An 18,244-nucleotide genomic window follows, 5' to 3' on the forward strand; every position below is an offset into this window, starting at 1 on the left:
ATATTAACAATGTCTACACTGTATTTTTTATCAATTTGATGTTATTTTATTGGACAAAATGTTTGCTTTCCTTTCAAAAACAAGGACATTTCTAAGTAAGCCCAAACCTTGGAACGGTAGTGTGTGTGTATATATATATATATATATATATATATATATATATTTTTTTTACATTGTTTGCAAACAATGGGGCTCAAAACAGTTGGGCCCAGAATGACGGGTCGCCACTGTGTTTGTGAGAAGGATGCCTCTGGGCCAAACTCGGTCCTGGGTACCCCAAAGGGTGCCGGTGCACATTTTGTTTTTTGCCCAAGCATTACACAACTTATTTAAATAATGGAGCCATTATCAAGAATGTATTATTTGATTCAGTGTCAGGGGGAGAAAAAAAAACTAAATGTGTACCTCTTGGGGTCCACAGGACCAGGTTTGGGAAACCCTGGCCAAGAGGCATGGTTTAAACATGGCACTGGCTGATCCTCTTTAATTGCTACATTGATGGAATCTCTCAGAACCTGGTTGGAAATGTTCCCTGGTTCGCATTGGGGTTTGGACGCAGGGTGGGAATAGTGTAGCATCTGTATGGCAAGGTATACTGCCTGTACCAAGAGGCCCAGGCTTTTATGTCACAGATGGTAGTGTAGGGCACGCTACTCACACTGTAACCACAGGGCAGTGGTTCAAGCTCTCCTTCAGTGGATCCTCCTCATTGCTAAAGCACAGTAGGTTATATCTTCGGCATTAGAATCAACTGAAATGATTATGACTGATTGAAATGCTGAAATGATTCAACACCACCATCCTCCTCTTCCTCCGTCTCCTCTTCCTTGTCATTTTTACCGGTGGCTCTTTGATGTAGCCTATGTCTTTAGTGACATCGTGTGGATGAAAGGATGATGTGCATATTGCGTCTCTTGAGACACATCCCTTTTCGGCTTCCGTAACAATTCACATGTGACAGCGAAGGTCAGCTTCCAATATGGCTGCTTGCACCAGAAGGCTTGACAAAGTTATGTTTTCAATAAGGCTGTTACGGAATATACAACAGCAAAATGAACGTAAGTCACATGGAATTATAAAATAAGTATATCTTGAAGGGTTGCTAGCAATGCATTGGGTATTCCTTAGCAAGATTTAGCCCCAAATGCCATAAACGTTGCTAGCTAGCTACGTTAGCCAGCTAGCTAGTCACTGTGTAACAAAATTACATTGGTGTTAGCTAGCTAGCTGCTGTTCTAGTGCGACATTGCTATTAAAATGTTTAGTATTATAAACAGACTGAGTCTTTTGTTTCCTCCTTAGGTTTCTTGTCCACGTCTATGCGTCGCCTCACCGAGGGGAGTGACGGTGGCAAGCCAACGAAATTCACCCCTCCACCAAAACCTGTCATCATTGACAAAACACAGTCCGAGGCTTCACTGCGAAAGTAAGAGCATTCCAGCTAACAAGCTGTGTTCATAACACTGAACACATGTTGATGTGATGCTAACCTGGTCCTATAGTAGTTCTTGCCACCTCAATTTCTGTCATTGTCAAACATTGGCATGCAAACACAAACTACAATGCGATTTATAGTTAGGTTCCTTTTGTAATTCCTCCTGTTTTTATCAGAAATTATGCAACATGATATCATTCCATTCCTGTTTTGATTCTGTTTTTGAATACAGGTTCCTGAGTCCAGAATTCATCCCTCCCCGACAGAGAATAAACCCACTGAAGTTCGCCATTGAGCGCAAAGACATGATCCAGAGGAGGAAAGTGCTCAACATTCCGGAGTTTTATGTTGGTAAGAGACCTTTTGAGACAGTTGGTTTATAAATGAGACTTCAATACACACCATCCTATCTTGGCTACTAGCTAGCTCTCTCAAACTCTAGGCGGCAATCTGCCTTCTCCCTACAGTTCTCAGCCATTAATTTTGCCCGCAACTGCCTCATGAACTACAATCCCCACGCTTGTGTTATGGCTTTCAAGACAAACACCCTTTCTCTTTCATCAGCAAGAAAGAATCCTTTAAATAAAAAAGATGCACTTTCTGTAGCAGTTACAAATCCATTCAACTATAGAACCTCCATCCTACTAAACTACACTGTAGCAGTTACAGATCCGTACAACTATAGAGCCTCCATCCTACTTAACTACACTGTAGCAGTTACAGATCCGTACAGCTATAGAGCCTTCATCCTACTTAACTACACTGTAGCAGTTACAGATCCATACAGCTATAGAGCCTTCATCCTACTAAACGACACTGTAGCAGTTACAGATCCATACAGCTATAGAGCCTTCATCCTACTTAACTACACTGTAGCAGTTACAGATCCGTACAGCTATAGAGCCTTCATCCTACTAAACTACACTGTAGCAGTTACAGATCCGTACAGCTATAGAGCCTTCATCCTACTAAACTACACTGTAGCAGTTACAGATCCGTACAGCTATAGAGCCTTCATCCTACTTAACTACACTGTAGCAGTTACAGAGCCATACAGCTAGAGAGCCTTCATCCTACTAAACGACACTGTAGCAGTTACAGATCCATACAGCTATAGAGCCTTCATCCTACTTAACTACACTGTAGCAGTTACAGAGCCATACAGCTAGAGAGCCTTCATCCTACTAAACGACACTGTAGCAGTTACAGATCCATACAGCTATAGAGCCTTCATCCTACTAAACTACACTGTAGCAGTTACAGAGCCATACAGCTAGAGAGCCTTCATCCTACTAAACGACACTGTAGCAGTTACAGATCCATACAGCTATAGAGCCTTCATCCTACTAAACTACACTGTAGCAGTTACAGAGCCATACAGCTAGAGAGCCTTCATCCTACTTAACTACACTGTAGCAGTTACAGATCCATACAGCTATAGAGCCTTCATCCTACTTAACTACACTGTAGCAGTTACAGATCCGTACAGCTATAGAGCCTTCATCCTACTAAACGACACTGTAGCAGTTACAGATCCGTACAGCTAGAGAGCCTTCATCCTACTAAACTACACTGTAGCAGTTACAGATCCATACAGCTATAGAGCCTTCATCCTACTTAACTACACTGTAGCAGTTACAGATCCGTACAGCTATAGAGCCTTCATCCTACTAAACTACACTGTAGCAGTTACAGATCCATACAGCTATAGAGCCTTCATCCTACTTAACTACACTGTAGCAGTTACAGATCCGTACAGCTATAGAGCCTTCATCCTACTAAACTACACTGTAGCAGTTACAGATCCATACAGCTATAGAGCCTTCATCCTACTAAACTACACTGTAGCAGTTACAGAGCCATACAGCTAGAGAGCCTTCATCCTACTAAACGACACTGTAGCAGTTACAGATCCATACAGCTATAGAGCCTTCATCCTACTAAACTACACTGTAGCAGTTACAGATCCGTACAGCTATAGAGCCTTCATCCTACTTAACTACACTGTAGCAGTTACAGAGCCATACAGCTAGAGAGCCTTCATCCTACTAAACGACACTGTAGCAGTTACAGATCCATACAGCTATAGAGCCTTCATCCTACTAAACTACACTGTAGCAGTTACAGAGCCATACAGCTAGAGAGCCTTCATCCTACTAAACGACACTGTAGCAGTTACAGATCCATACAGCTATAGAGCCTTCATCCTACTAAACTACACTGTAGCAGTTACAGAGCCATACAGCTAGAGAGCCTTCATCCTACTTAACTACACTGTAGCAGTTACAGATCCATACAGCTATAGAGCCTTCATCCTACTTAACTACACTGTAGCAGTTACAGATCCGTACAGCTATAGAGCCTTCATCCTACTAAACGACACTGTAGCAGTTACAGATCCGTACAGCTAGAGAGCCTTCATCCTACTAAACTACACTGTAGCAGTTACAGATCCATACAGCTATAGAGCCTTCATCCTACTTAACTACACTGTAGCAGTTACAGATCCGTACAGCTATAGAGCCTTCATCCTACTAAACTACACTGTAGCAGTTACAGATCCATACAGCTATAGAGCCTTCATCCTACTAAACTACACTGTAGCAGTTACAGATCCGTACAGCTATAGAGCCTTCATCCTACTAAACAACACTGTAGCAGTTACAGATCTGTACAGCTATGGGTGACACCATCTGACCAAACTGTATGTCTGCTACTCTTCCCCAGTTACATGCAGGTATTCGGACCGTGCTCGATAGTTAATTAACACAGATGGTCCTCTTTTGTCCTCTGTCTGCTTTCCATAAACAAGCTTTGTAACATGGAGATATGGCCGTGTGGGAACACTGAGGTCCGTACGCTTCCAATACCGTACCGCAAGCAGCGTATGTTAATGTTGAGATTTGAGCACCGGGGAGCTTAACAAATCTCCCCTCTACAGAAGACGCCTTTGTCCAATGACTTTTATGTATAATGTAATGGGACTGAGAGTCCTGATCAAAGGGCTAAGCTACTAGCCAGCCCTGTACAGAACAGTCTATTGAGAGCGCCATTCAACGAACCATGCTGAAAATGTGATCAGTTCTGTTGCAATCAAGCTACTTGCGTTCAGTCATCATTGTAAAGCATTTATTGGATTGCTAATGTAACAGGCTTCACTCTGCTGCTTAACTGAAGGGCTTCCTTGCTCACAGCATCCTTACCAGTTCTTAATCTGGCACCCATCACACATGCTGAGCTGCCAATGTGGCCATGAGCAGGGTTGTGTGAGGAATTTAAAACGCTTTCCCTGCTTCAGTTGTCTCCTTTTATAATGGTAGGGAAAAACAAATGTCCACACGCCAAAGAGGATCTGTGAGAGTTCAAGAGGCTGCTGTTCGACTGCATTTCTACATTTTAGTAGACACACTTATCCAGAGTGACTTAAAGGAGTAATTAGGGTTAAGTGCCTTGCTCAAGGGCACATTGAAAGATTTTTCACCTAGTCGGCTCGGGGATTCAAACAAGCAACATTTCGATTACCTCTCCAATACACGCGACCGCCAGGTTGACCATAAAAAAGCCAGTTATGTGACCACGAAAAGGATCTGTTGTGATGGCACCTCAAGTTTATGAGACAGTCTTATCTCTGTTACACTAACAACCTCCTCTTCTTCCCGTTTGGCTTTCATTTAGCAAAAATGAGGGATGAAGTTATACAAGGATTTTCAGTGCCCACTGCCACCTAGCGATCACGTTGCCGTGCAATATGGACAGCCTCCTTTTTTCTTTTTATATACTTTTATTTGAACAGGTCAATGTTTTATATATACTGAACAAAAATATAAACTCATATGTAAGGTGTTGTTCCCATGTTTCATGAGCTGAAATAAGACTCCAGAAATGTTCAATACTCACAAAAAGCTTATTTCTCTCAAATGTTGTGCACAAATTTGTTTACATCCCTGTTAGTGAGCGTTTCTCATTTGCCAAGATAATCCATCCACCTCACAGGTGTGGCATATCTAGAAGCTGATTAAACAGCATGTTCATTACACAAGTGCACCTTGTGCTGGGGACAATAAAAGGCCACTCTAAAATGTGCAGTTTTGTCACACAATGACATGCCACAGATTCTTCAAGTTTTGAAGGAGTTTGCAATTGGCATGCTGACTGCAGGAATGTCCACCAGATCTGTTGCCAGAGCATTTAATGTTAATTTCTCTATCATAAGCCGCCCCAAGTCTTTTTAGAGAATTTTGCAGTATGTCAAACTGGCCTCACAACCGCAGACCACATGTAACCATGCCAGCCCAGGACCTCCACGACCAGCCACTGAGACAGCTGATGAAACAGAGGAGTATTTCTGTCTATTACAAGCCCTTTATTTGGAGACTCATTCTTATTTGCTGGGCCTGGCTCCCCAGTGGGTGGGTGGACTCCTGCCCATCATGTGAAATCTATAGATTAGGGCCTAATGATTTTTTTTTCAATTGACTGATTTCCTTATATGAACTGTAACTCAGTAAAATCATTGCAATTGTTGCATGTTGCTTTTATATTTTTGTTCAGTAGGTTTATTGAACAGGGATAATGTTTTATATATTGTAAGGTTATTGAACAGGGACAATGTACAACAAAAACACAAGTCTCAGTACACTTGAGAGAAGATGAGTTGTACCATATTTAGCTAACAGCTCATTTCCAGAGGTAACTGTGTCCAGGATTTTTTTGGGTTCTATAATGAGAACTTTAATTTCAGTCAGTATTTCCTGCAACATCAAATCACATTTATTTATAAAGCCCTTCTGTACATCAGCAGATATCTCTGCTGTACAGAAACCCAGCCTAAAACCCCAAACAGCAAGCAATACAGGTGTAGAAGAACGGTGGCTAGGAAAAACTCCCTAGAAAGGCCAGAACCTAGGAAGAAACCTAGAGAGGAACCAGGCTCTGAGGGGTGGCAAGTCCTCTTCTGGCAGTGCCGGGTGGAGATTATAAACCTAGAGAGGAACCAGGCTCTGAGAGGTGGCCAGTCTTCTTCTGGCTGTGCCGGGTGGAGATTATAATAGAACATGGCCAAGATGTTCAAATGTTCATAGATGACCAGCAGGATCAAATAATAATAATCACAGTGGTTGTAGAGGGTGCAACAGGTCAGCACCTCAAGAGTAAATGTCAGTTGGCTTTTCATTGCCGATCATTCAGAGTATGTCTACCGCTCCTGCTGTCTCTAGAGAGTTGAAAACAGCAGGTCTGGGACAGGTAGCACGTCCGGTGAACAGGTCAGGATTCCATAGCCGCAGGCAGAACAGTTGAAACTGGAGCAGCAGAACGGCCAGGTGGACTGGGGACAGCAAGGAGTAATCAGGCCAGGTAATCCTGAGGCATGGTCCTAGGGCTTAGGTCCTCAGTGAGAGAGAGAGAGAATTAGAGAGTGCATAATTAAATTCACACAGGACACCAGATAAGACAGGAGAAATACTCCAGATATAACAGACTGACTATAGCCCCCCGACACACAAACTACTGCAGCATAAATACTGGAGGCTGAGACAGGAGGGCCCCATCCGACGATACCCCCGGACAGGGCCAACCAGGCAGGATATAACCCCACCCACTTTGCCAAAGCACAGCCCCCACACCACGAGAGGGATATCTTCAACCACCAACTTACCATCCTAACATCAGGAATTAATCTCTTCATTTCCCAACAACATAATAAATAAATAAAAACACTGCCAACTCCTACCACCCCTCGTGACATAATAAAAACACTGAGCTTTGTTTAATCATTTATTAATTATCAGTGTATTTGAAGATATATTTTTCAGTAAGTCTGTTTATTGGGACATAAACATCAGGTGCTAAACTAAGTATGGACAGAATAAAACAATTATTCAGTATATTTTTAAAATAACAAAAACATCGATGGAGGTATGAATACCAGCATACTATGAATATTACTTTGAATACATCAATTAGGTTTAACACCGTCGCAGTCGCAGTATCAGGGGCATGTTGCATCCAGTTTGGCAGCACATCCCCTTCAAGCCACAGCCAATGTATCCCCTTCAAGCCACAGCCAATGTATCCCCTTCAAGCCACAGCCAATGTATCCCCTTCAAGCCACAGCCAATGTATCCCCTTCAAGCCACAGCCAATGTATCCCCTTCAAGTCACAGCCAATGTATCCCCTTCAAGCCACAGCCAATGTATCCCCTTCAAGCCACAGCCAATGTATCCCCTTCAAGCCACAGCCAATGTATCCCCTTCAAGCCACAGCCAATGTATCCCCGACAAGCCACAGCCAATGTATCCCCCTACAAGCCACAGCCAATGTATCCCCTTCAAGCCACAGCCAATGTATCCCCTTCAAGCCACAGCCAATGTATCCCCTTCAAGCCACAGCCAATGTATCCCCCTACAAGCCACAGCCAATGTATCCCCTTCAAGCCACAGCCAATGTATCCCCTTCAAGCCACAGCCAATGTATCCCCCTACAAGCCACAGCCAATGTATCCCCTACAAGCCACAGCCAATGTATCCCCTACAAGCCACAGCCAATGTATCCCCTTCAAGCCACAGCCAATGTATCCCCGACAAGCCACAGCCAATGTATCCCCGACAAGCCACAGCCAATGTATCCCCTACAAGCCACAGCCAATGTATCCCCTACAAGCCACAGCCAATGTATCCCCCTTCAAGCCACAGCCAATGTATCCCCTACAAGCCACAGCCAATGTATCCCCTTCAAGCCACAGCCAATGTATCCCCTACAAGCCACAGCCAATGTATCCCCTACAAGCCACAGCCAATGTATCCCCTTCAAGCCACAGCCAATGTATCCCCTTCAAGCCACAGCCAATGTATCCCCTACAAGCCACAGCCAATGTATCCCCTACAAGCCACAGCCAATGTATCCCCCTACAAGCCACAGCCAATGTATCCCCGACAAGCCACAGCCAATGTATCCCCGACAAGCCACAGCCAATGTATCCCCTACAAGCCACAGCCAATGTATCCCCTTCAAGCCACAGCCAATGTATCCCCTACAAGCCACAGCCAATGTATCCCCCGACAAGCCACAGCCAATGTATCCCCCTACAAGCCACAGCCAATGTATCCCCCTACAAGCCACAGCCAATGTATCCCCGACAAGCCACAGCCAATGTATCCCCTACAAGCCACAGCCAATGTATCCCCTTCAAGCCACAGCCAATGTATCCCCGACAAGCCACAGCCAATGTATCCCCGACAAGCCACAGCCAATGTATCCCCTACAAGCCACAGCCAATGTATCCCCCTACAAGCCACAGCCAATGTATCCCCCTACAAGCCACAGCCAATGTATCCCCCTACAAGCCACAGCCAATGTATCCCCTACAAGCCACAGCCAATGTATCCCCTACAAGCCACAGCCAATGTATCCCCTTCAAGCCACAGCCAATGTATCCCCTTCAAGCCACAGCCAATGTATCCCCTACAAGCCACAGCCAATGTATCCCCTTCAAGCCACAGCCAATGTATCCCCTACAAGCCACAGCCAATGTATCCCCTACAAGCCACAGCCAATGTATCCCCTACAAGCCACAGCCAATGTATCCCCCTACAAGCCACAGCCAATGTATCCCCCTACAGTGGTTGCTCCACTAAAAGTTTTGTGATTATGCTGCGGGACTTAGAGGTCATTTGTGGTTTAGCACGGTACCCTGCGTCACCACTTCTTTTCTCCAGACCAGCACAAGGGGGAGTTAGAGCACTGATTATGCTATTGGGTTCTACTGTGTCTGTGACAATGAATGGGTGACATAAACCTAAATAGAAACTAAACGTTATTTGAAAATGAAATCATCTCCAAAATGTTATTTTTTAAACAAAGCTAGTATTATTAATGTAGAATTATATAAAAGCCCCTTGGATATTCTCACATATATATATATATATATATATATATATATATATATATATATATATTATTAACCCTGTTATTAGCAGGACAATTATATATTGGTCATGGCTCCCGAGCGGTGCACAATCGGATTGCCTTGCAGTTCCAGGTTCCACTAAAAGCAGGGTTCAAGGCAGCGGGCACGAGATGGGCTGCAGAGCCGTGCACAGAAGACAGACCTAGCCCATGGGGGAGGGAGGGGGGGTGGACAGGTTACATGGAGGGTCGTCCATTGACATTATTTTCTGGCACATTGGACATTCCTGAGTTCCCTTCTGTTTCCAGAAATCTTACAGACGAACTTTGCAGACGCTGTGTGTACACAGGACTAGAGGTCGACCTCTACACAGGACAGCAGAGATCCTCCTCAGGAAGGAAATGTTTAGAGGTCATTGTTTCACCACCGTCTCTCCTTTAATGGGTTCGCAAGTTCCGGTTTACTTTAACTTTTGAAAATGTGAAAGCAGTAGAGTCATTTGAACTTGGATATCCCAGTTTAGAATAAATCATGGTGTCTCTTTGTCTTCTGCTTATTTATTTCCAACAATTATAAATCCATTGAATTGGCAAATGTATTACTTAGACCAAATGCTAAGAGCACTGCTGAATATCTGTTTTCTGTTGTGTTGTGAGCTTTACACCCTCCTGTTCAATGGGTGGAGCTCTGCAAATTAGGAGTCTGCATACAGGTCGTGTGTGTGTGTGTGTGTGTGTGTTCAGTTTAATTTTCAAATTGCAGAAAGACTGCAAGCTCTCTCTGCTATACTAGACATTTACAAAACACCAGCTTCAATGAACAATTACAATGTAATATTTACTAATATGGTATACCATAACAAAAAAACTACAATTATTCAGAACCCTTGACTTTTCCCATATCTTTTACGTTGCAGCCTTATTCTAAAATTGAATCAAAATTTCCCCTCATCAATCTACACACACTACCTCATAATGAAATTAGAAATCTTTGCAATTGTATTAAAAATATATAACTGATATTACATTTATTCATTTACATTTAGTATTCAGACCCTTTAACTCAGTACTTTGTTGAAGCACCTTTGGCAGCAATTACAGCCTTGAGTCTTCTTGTGTATGACACTTCAAGCTTGGCACACCTGTATATTGGGGAGTTTCTCCTATTCTCTGCAGATCCTCTCAAGCTCTGTCAGGTTGGATGGAGAGTGTCACTGCACAGCTATTTTCAGGTCTCTCCAGAGATGTTTGAACGGTTTCAAGTCCGGGCTCTGGCTATGCCACTCAATGACATTCAGAGTCTTGTCCTGAAGCGTTGTCTTGGCTGTGTGCTTAGGGTCATTGTCCTTTTGGAAGGTGAACCTTTGTCTCAGTCTGAGGTCCTGAGCGCTCTGGAACAGGTTAACATCAAGGATCTCTCTGTACTTCGCTCCGTTCATCTCTCCTTCGATCCTCACTAGTCATCCAGTCCCTGCTGCTGAAAAACATCCCCACAGCATGATGCTGCCACCACCATGCTTCACTGTAGGGATGGTGCCAGGTTTCTTCCAGACATGATGCTGCCACCACCATGCTTCACTGTAGGGATGGTGCCAGGTTTCTTCCAGACATGATGCTGCCACCACCATGCTTCCCTGTAGGGATGGTGCCAGGTTTCTTCCAGACATGATGCTGCCACCACCATGCTTCCCTGTAGGGATGGTGCCAGGTTTCTTCCAGAAATGAAATTTGGCATTCAGGCCAAAGAGTTCAATCTTGGTTTCATCGGACAAGAGAATCTTGTTTCTCATGGTCAGAGTCCTTTAGGTGCCTTTTGGCTTCCGTCTCGCCACTTTACCATAAAGGCCTGATTGGTAGAGTGCTGCAGAGATGGTTGTCCTTCTGGAAGGTTCTCCCATCTAAACAGAGGAACTCTGGAGCTCTGTCGGCATGATCATCCGGTTCTTGGTAACCTCCCTGACCTAGGCCCTTCTCCCCCAATTGCTCAGTTTGGCCGGGTGGCCAGCTCTAGGAAGAGTCTTGGTGGTTCCAAACTTCTTCCATTTAAGAATGAAGGATGCCACTGTGTTCTTGGGGACTTTCAATGCGGTAGGTTTGTTTTGGTATGTTTTGGTACCCTTCCCCAGATCTGTGCCTCAACACAGTCCTGTCTCAGAGCTCTATGGACAATTCATTCAACCTCATGGCTTGGTTTCTGCTCTGATATGCACTGTCAACTGTGGGACCTTATATAGACAGGTGTGTGCCTTTCCAAATCATGTCCAATCAATTGAATTTACCACAGGTAGACTCCAAGTTGTAGAAACATTGCAAGGATGATAAGTGGAAACAGGATGCACCTGAGCTCAATTTCAAGTCTCATAGCAAAGGGTCTGAATGCTTATGTATTTAAGCTATTTCTGTCATTTATTTTTTATAAATGTACATAAAATTCTAAATACCGGTTTTCGCTTTGTCATTATGGGATATTGTGTGTAGATTTGAGGAAAAACATTTAAATACATTTTAGAATAAGGCTGTAACGTAACAAAATGTGGAAAAGGGTAAGGGGTCTGAATACCTTCCCGAAGGCACTGTATTGTGTATCTCATCACATTATGAGGAGCGATACTGACCTTTTTATCTTTTTAAAGCTGTTATCAAATGAATGTGTTGATTTTGATCGACTTAAATGAGTCGTTGTGTTTTGCAGGGAGTATCTTAGCTGTGACCATGGCGGACCCTCATGCCAGCGGCAAAACCAACCGCTTTATGGGCATCTGCATCCAGAGAGGTGGCCATGGACTGGGAGCCACATTTGTCCTTAGGAATATCATCGACGGCCAAGGTGGGGATATAGTCATGAAGTACACAACAGTTCTCATGTGAAGAGAGAGTGTGTGCGTGTTTGTGCCGCCAAGGCTCTTCTGGAGGTTAAATCAGTTATATTGTTTCCTGGATAAATATCTCCGTTGGATGAGTCTGAAACATCAGTTGTGACTATTCAATCTGAAGCGTAGAACCCATTTTGACACTATTCAGTCTGAAGTGTAGAACCTCAGTTTCCATTGGTTTAGTTCATGGGTGGCCAATACTTCCTGGAGAGCTACTGGGTGGGCTCCCGTGTCGCGCAGCGGTCTGAGGCACTGCATCTCAGTGCTTGAGGCGTTACTACAGACACCCTGGTTCGAATCCAGGCTGTATCACAACCGGCCGCGATTGGCAGTCGTGTAGGGCGGCACACAATTGGCCCAGAGTCATCTGGGTTTGGCCGGTGTAGGCCGTCATTGTAAATAAGAATTTGTTATTAACTAACTTGCCTAGTTAAATAGAGATTAAATAAGAACTAATTTTTTTTTAAATAGGCATGCTATCACTCTCTCCTGGTTAGCAGCAAATTATTCTGAACAAAAAAATCTATATGTATATAAACGCATCACGTAAAGTGTTGGTCCCATGTTTCAAAGTTCCCAGAAATGTTTCACATGCACAAAAAGCTTATTTCTCCAAAATGTTGTGCTCAAATTTGTTGTCCCTGTTAGTGATCATTTCTCCTTTCCAAAAATAATCCATCCACCTGACAGGTGTGGCATATTAAGAACAGCATGATCATTACACAGGTGTACCTTGTGCTGGAGACAAAAGGCCACTGTAAAATGTGTAGTTTTGTCACACAACACAATGCCGCAGATGTCTCAAGTTTTGATGTTCATTTCTCCAACGTCGTTTTAGAGAATTTGGCAGTACGTCCAACCAGCCTCACAACCACCGACCACGTGTAACCACACCAGCCCAGGACCTCCACATCCGGCTTCTTCACCTCCGGGATTGTCTGAGACCAGCCACCCGGACAGATGAAACTGTGTTTGCACAACCAAAGAATTTCTGCACAAACTGTTAGACAGTCTCAGGAAAGCTCATCTGCGTGCTCGTCATCCTCACCAGGGTCTTGACCTGACTGCAGTTCACCGTCATAACTGACTTCAGTGGGGAAATGTTCACCTATGATGACGACTGGCACGTTGGAGAAGTGTGCTCTTCATGGATTAATCCCGGTTTCAACTGTACCAGGCAGATGGCAGACAGCGTGTATGGTGTCGTGTTGGCGAGCAGTTTGCTGATGTCAACGTTGTGAACAGAGTGCCCCATGATGCTGGTGGGGTTATGTTACGGGCAGGCATAAACTACAGATAACAAACACAATTGCATTTTATTGATGGCAATTTGAATGCACAGAGATGGACGAGATCCTGAGGCCCATTGTTGTGTCCTTCATCTGCCGCCATCACCTCATGTTTCAGCATGATAATGCATAGAGATACCGTGACGAGATCCTGAGGCCCATTGTTGTGTCCTTCATCCGCCGCCATCACCTCATGTTTCAGCATGATAATGCTCTGCCCCATGTCACAAGGATCTGTACACAATTCCTGGAAGCTGAAAATGTCCCAGTTCTTCCATGGCCTGTAGACTCACCAGACATGTCACCCATTGAGCATGTTCCAATATCCAGCAACTTCGCACAGCCATTGAAGAGTGAGACAACATTCCACAATCAACAGCTTGATCAACTCTATGCGAAGGAGATGTCACGCTGCATGAGGCAAGCGGTCGTCACACCAAATACTGACTGATTTTCTGATCCATGGCCCTACACTTTTTAAGTTATCTGTGACCAACAAATGCATATCTGTATTCCCAGTCATGTGAAATCTATATATTAGGGCCTAATGAATTTATTTCAATTGACTGGTTTCCTCATATGAACTGTAACTCAGTAAAATGTTTGAAGTTGTTGCATGTTGTGTTTTATAGATTTTGTTGAATGTCGTCAGGTGTTCTAGATTAGGATCGTAGTGAAAGCCAGCAGAGGGCCACCCCAGGACCAGGTGAGGGCAGACTTGATTTAGTGCCTGTGAACTCTAATTTAAAGGCCTGGGGTGACACACACTTCCAGGAGGGCTGTCTGCTGGCTGTTGTTACTTCCTTTCAATTTGTGTCCAATTAAGACCTAGACAAGCAGGTGCGGGGAGTTCCTAACTAATCAATGAGCTTAATTGATCGATCAAGTACAAACTTGCAGACTCTCGGCCCTCCAGGACGGGAATTTGACACGTGCCCTAGGCCATGATAATTATTGGCTGAGTGTATCTCTCTCCCTCAGGAGTTGAGATCTGCTATGAAATGTATAGCCCACGGCTGCAGCAGCTGGAGGTGCTGAAGCTGGAGAAAAGGCTGGACAACAATCTGATGTACCTGAGAGACGCCCTGCCCGAGTACAGCACCGTGAACTTGGACATGAAGCCTGTGCCCCACTCTGTCACCGGGGACGTGCCTGTCAATAAAGTAAGTGTCTGGCTTCCACTCTCTCATGACACATAGTTATTAATCAATCAATCACATTGACCTCTGAATAGACAGCAGATATGGCTGTTCGTCAGCTCAAATCAAACTTGAGTTGTTTATTCTGTTTAACGCGATGCTGAGACACTTCATATTTAGACGTATGTTTCACTTAACAATTGAAGTCAGTTCTCATAACTGTGGCCTTTTGTTTTTTTAAGGAACATGTATTGCTAAAGCGATGATTGGTACAGATTCATCACCCGAGGCCTGTCTGTACAGAGCAGTATTGGTTTGACCTGTATCTCTCTTCCCTCTAGACCAGAGTGCGGATGCGTCCTAAGCCGTGGTCCAAGCGCTGGGAGCGGCCCAAGTACAACGTGCAGGGCATCCGCTTCGACCTGTGTCTGTCGCCCGAGAAGCTGGAGCACGCCCAGAAGTGGGCGGAGCCCTGGCGGGAGTATGACATGCTGAAAGAGTACGACACCACAGCCCTGGAGGAGCGCTTCCTTAAGGAGGTGCAGACAGAGATGAGCAAGTCAACATGCCCCTAACCCTCTCTCAACCAGGGGTGGGTAGCTCCAGTGAGCGGGTGGGTAGCTCCAGTGAGCGGGTGGGTAGCTCCAGTGAGCGGGTGGGTAGCTCCAGTGAGCGGGTGGGTAGCTCCAGTGAGCGGGTGGGTAGCTCCAGTGAGCGGGTGGGTAGCTCCAGTGAGCGGGTGGGTAGCTCCAGTGAGCGGGTGGGTAGCTCCAGTGAGCGGGTGGGGTAGTTCAATAAGCGGGTGGGTAGCTCCAGTGAGCGGGTGGGTAGCTCCAGTGAGCGGGTGGGCAGCTCCAGTGAGCGGGTGGGCAGCCCCGGCAGCAGTGTGCTGGTTTTACTGTCAAATCAATACATTACATAAAGTTGTGAAAAACAAATCTAGTTTATTCACTCAATGAGCAATTAGTGACATGAATAGATGGATGAAGTGCCTGGGAGATGAAAAGCACCAGACAGTGCTGCCTCTGAGGAACAGCCATCCCTGTTAAGCTCTTTCAACACTCGATGGCCCTCGGTCTTCCACCCGTCTCCATGTACATGATGTCTGGTGAGAGGTGGAGAGGAGCATTTAGAGTCAATCTCACAGGGACGACGGTGAAACCGTCTGCATAGCTGTGGTTACCTGCTTGCTTCATCGTGTCTTGTATTGTATGTCTGGAAAACTGTTTATGCATATCAATGTGCAGTTGCAATTATCCATTTGTAAATTAAAAAGCTATTAAACATGTTTCCCTTGTCCCTTTTAAATACATGATGTATGATGTTGTAAGATACTTGATAGGTCCCATTTTTCTAGACAGACACTTGACTATTTTATAATGCATTGATTTCAGATGTAACAGAGCCGAAGCACTTGAGCGTTGGAATTAGTCTGTGGTCATGTGAAGTGTGCATTAGTGCTAGTTGGATGCTGAATGTGATCTCAGAGGAACTGAGAGCTGTGCTAATTACCATTTCAGTATTAATGATGACAGGAAGACCCATATTAGGACAGTCTCAGAGTTCCTGCCTGGTCGTCAGTCAATGGAACAGTGTGCCAGCCCAGAGAGAAGGCCTATGTCCAAATTCTCATAGTACGTCCTAGTTGGTATGTCTTTTGTGTACGCAAAAATAAGAAGTCAAGTCGTATGCAAAATGTATCAAATTTGAGTAGGCTTTAAATTACAGGATGGCATGCTCATTTTCCTTTTCATGATAGAGTGAAAGCCAATAGCTCTCCAGGAGGATTGTTGGCCAGCCCTGCACTACCTCATCATATTCAAATAAGAAACTGCTACGTTGACCTTTTTGTGTTTTAGTTAACTGTACAAAGTTGTAATTACCATGTTGAAACACTTCATATTGCCACTAGGGGGCACTGTTGTGCCATAACATTGAACGAAACCGGCTTTGTTGAAACTGATGGCTTTCATGAGGCATTGTATTGCTTAATGTGCACTTTTACTATCTATTTAAATGTAGCGCAGCAGCACATAGGGGGGAAAAAATATTTAAAAATAGATTATTTTGTAAAAGAATGGCAAATATGTTCATAGCCTTGAGTAGATGTTTACATCAACGAGCTGTGGACACCTGCAGTAGTTTACTTTTCCTATAGTGAAAAACTATGTGGTTTTGAGATGACATGTTCCATAGTGTTACAGTTAGCACTGTAAAGTCATGCCGCTGATATGTGTGTTTGTGTCGGTAAACACCCTTGGAACCTGTAATGTCATGCCTGTGATCTGTGTGTGTGATCGGACTCCTCCTACACTCTGTAATTTCTCCACATTACAGGAGCGGTCTGTAATACAGGAATGCCAGATGTTTACTCAACTCATTATGGACCACACATCCTCATAAACACGCTCCCACACACAGACATATGCATGCACACACCACACACTGGCAGCACTCGACCATTCCTTTGTAGATGAGTTTCTATAATGGCATAAAGATGGAGGAATTCAGGTATGATGTCATTGTTTTTAGCACTACCCATTATTAAACTACGACACGGGACATGGTTCATTGTGCCTATAATTCAGCAAAAACATTTCAAATTGCCGCCGTCTTGGATCTAAAATTGGGATCATGTATACTCTGCTAATGACCATACAAGAAAGAGTAACAGAGAGCACTGTATAATACGGAGAACTTAACAAATGAGGCGTTATCTTCATCACTCTCAATCATGTTCTGTCTCTCTTTCTCTCCTTTTTTGTGTTCTATCTAGTCTTTCTCTCTTCCTCTTTCTCCGTTGGTCTCTCTCCGTGTGATCATGTCCCTGCTTGTGACAAAACCCGCGCGTATCTGTAAATTTGTTGAACTCTCAATCTCTGTGTTTGTGTGTGTGTGTGTGTGTTCATGCATGCGAGAGAACTGTGCTGTGCCACAAGATATTAGGACCACCCATAGACCCATATAAATTACAGGCTTGAGTTACACCCCGCTGTGTCTGTGCGTTTTTGCACGTTCCTACATGTGTGCGTGTGCATGCGTGTGTGTGTGTTCTGGTCCACTGTCGTCCTAGGTAAATGACACACTTGAGTATCACCATATGTTCCCGCTGCTTCTCCCTCCCGCTGTCCCCTCGGGCCAGACTGAAGCTCCTGCTGCTTCTCCCTCCCGCTTTCCCCTCGGGCCAGACTGAAGCTCCTGCTGCTTCTCCCTCCCACTGTCCCCTCGGGCCAGACTGAAGCTCCTGCTGCTCCTCCCTCCCACTGTCCCCTCGGGCCAGACTGATGCTCCTGCTGCTTCTCCCTCCCACTGTCCCCTCGGGCCAGACTGGAGCTCCCGCTGCTTCTCCCTCCCACTGTCCCTTCGGGCCAGACTGAAGCTCCCGCTGCTTCTCCCTCCCGCTGTCCCCTCGGGCCAGACTGAAGCTCCTGCTGCTTCTCCCTCCCACTGTCCCCTCGGGCCAGACTGAAGCTCCTGCTGCTTCTCCCTCCCACTGTCCCCTCGGGCCAGACTGAAGCTCCTGCTGCTCCTCCCTCCCACTGTCCCCTCGGGCCAGACTGATGCTCCTGCTGCTTCTCCCTCCCACTGTCCCCTCGGGCCAG

The 18,244-nt window shown here is 45.0% G+C and overlaps 1 protein-coding gene across 1 annotated transcript; it reads left to right on the top strand.

The window, feature by feature from the left end:
* Positions 1-958: 958 nt before the first annotated feature.
* On the top strand, positions 959-15,279 carry mrpl19 (mitochondrial ribosomal protein L19). The gene is made up of 6 exons (XM_064925667.1): positions 959-1,058; positions 1,303-1,426; positions 1,668-1,786; positions 12,034-12,168; positions 14,485-14,666; positions 14,984-15,279. The coding sequence occupies exons 1-6, from the start codon at positions 980-982 to the stop codon at positions 15,215-15,217; spliced, it is 873 nt and encodes a 290-aa protein (XP_064781739.1). The 5' UTR covers positions 959-979; the 3' UTR covers positions 15,218-15,279.
* Positions 15,280-18,244: the final 2,965 nt, after the last annotated feature.

Source organism: Oncorhynchus masou, chromosome 19 (assembly GCF_036934945.1).
Source record: "Oncorhynchus masou masou isolate Uvic2021 chromosome 19, UVic_Omas_1.1, whole genome shotgun sequence".
In the NCBI taxonomy this organism is placed as follows: Eukaryota; Metazoa; Chordata; class Actinopteri; order Salmoniformes; family Salmonidae; genus Oncorhynchus; species Oncorhynchus masou.

Bases quoted from the DNA above. Each gene is read 5' to 3' on its own strand.
- mrpl19 (XM_064925667.1), top strand. From the start codon at position 980: ATGGCTGCTTGCACCAGAAGGCTTGACAAAGTTATGTTTTCAATAAGG. The intron at 1,059-1,302 runs GTAAGTCACATG...TTTCCTCCTTAG, and splicing joins TATACAACAGCAAAATGAAC to GTTTCTTGTCCACGTCTATG. The intron at 1,787-12,033 runs GTAAGAGACCTT...TGTGTTTTGCAG, and splicing joins CATTCCGGAGTTTTATGTTG to GGAGTATCTTAGCTGTGACC.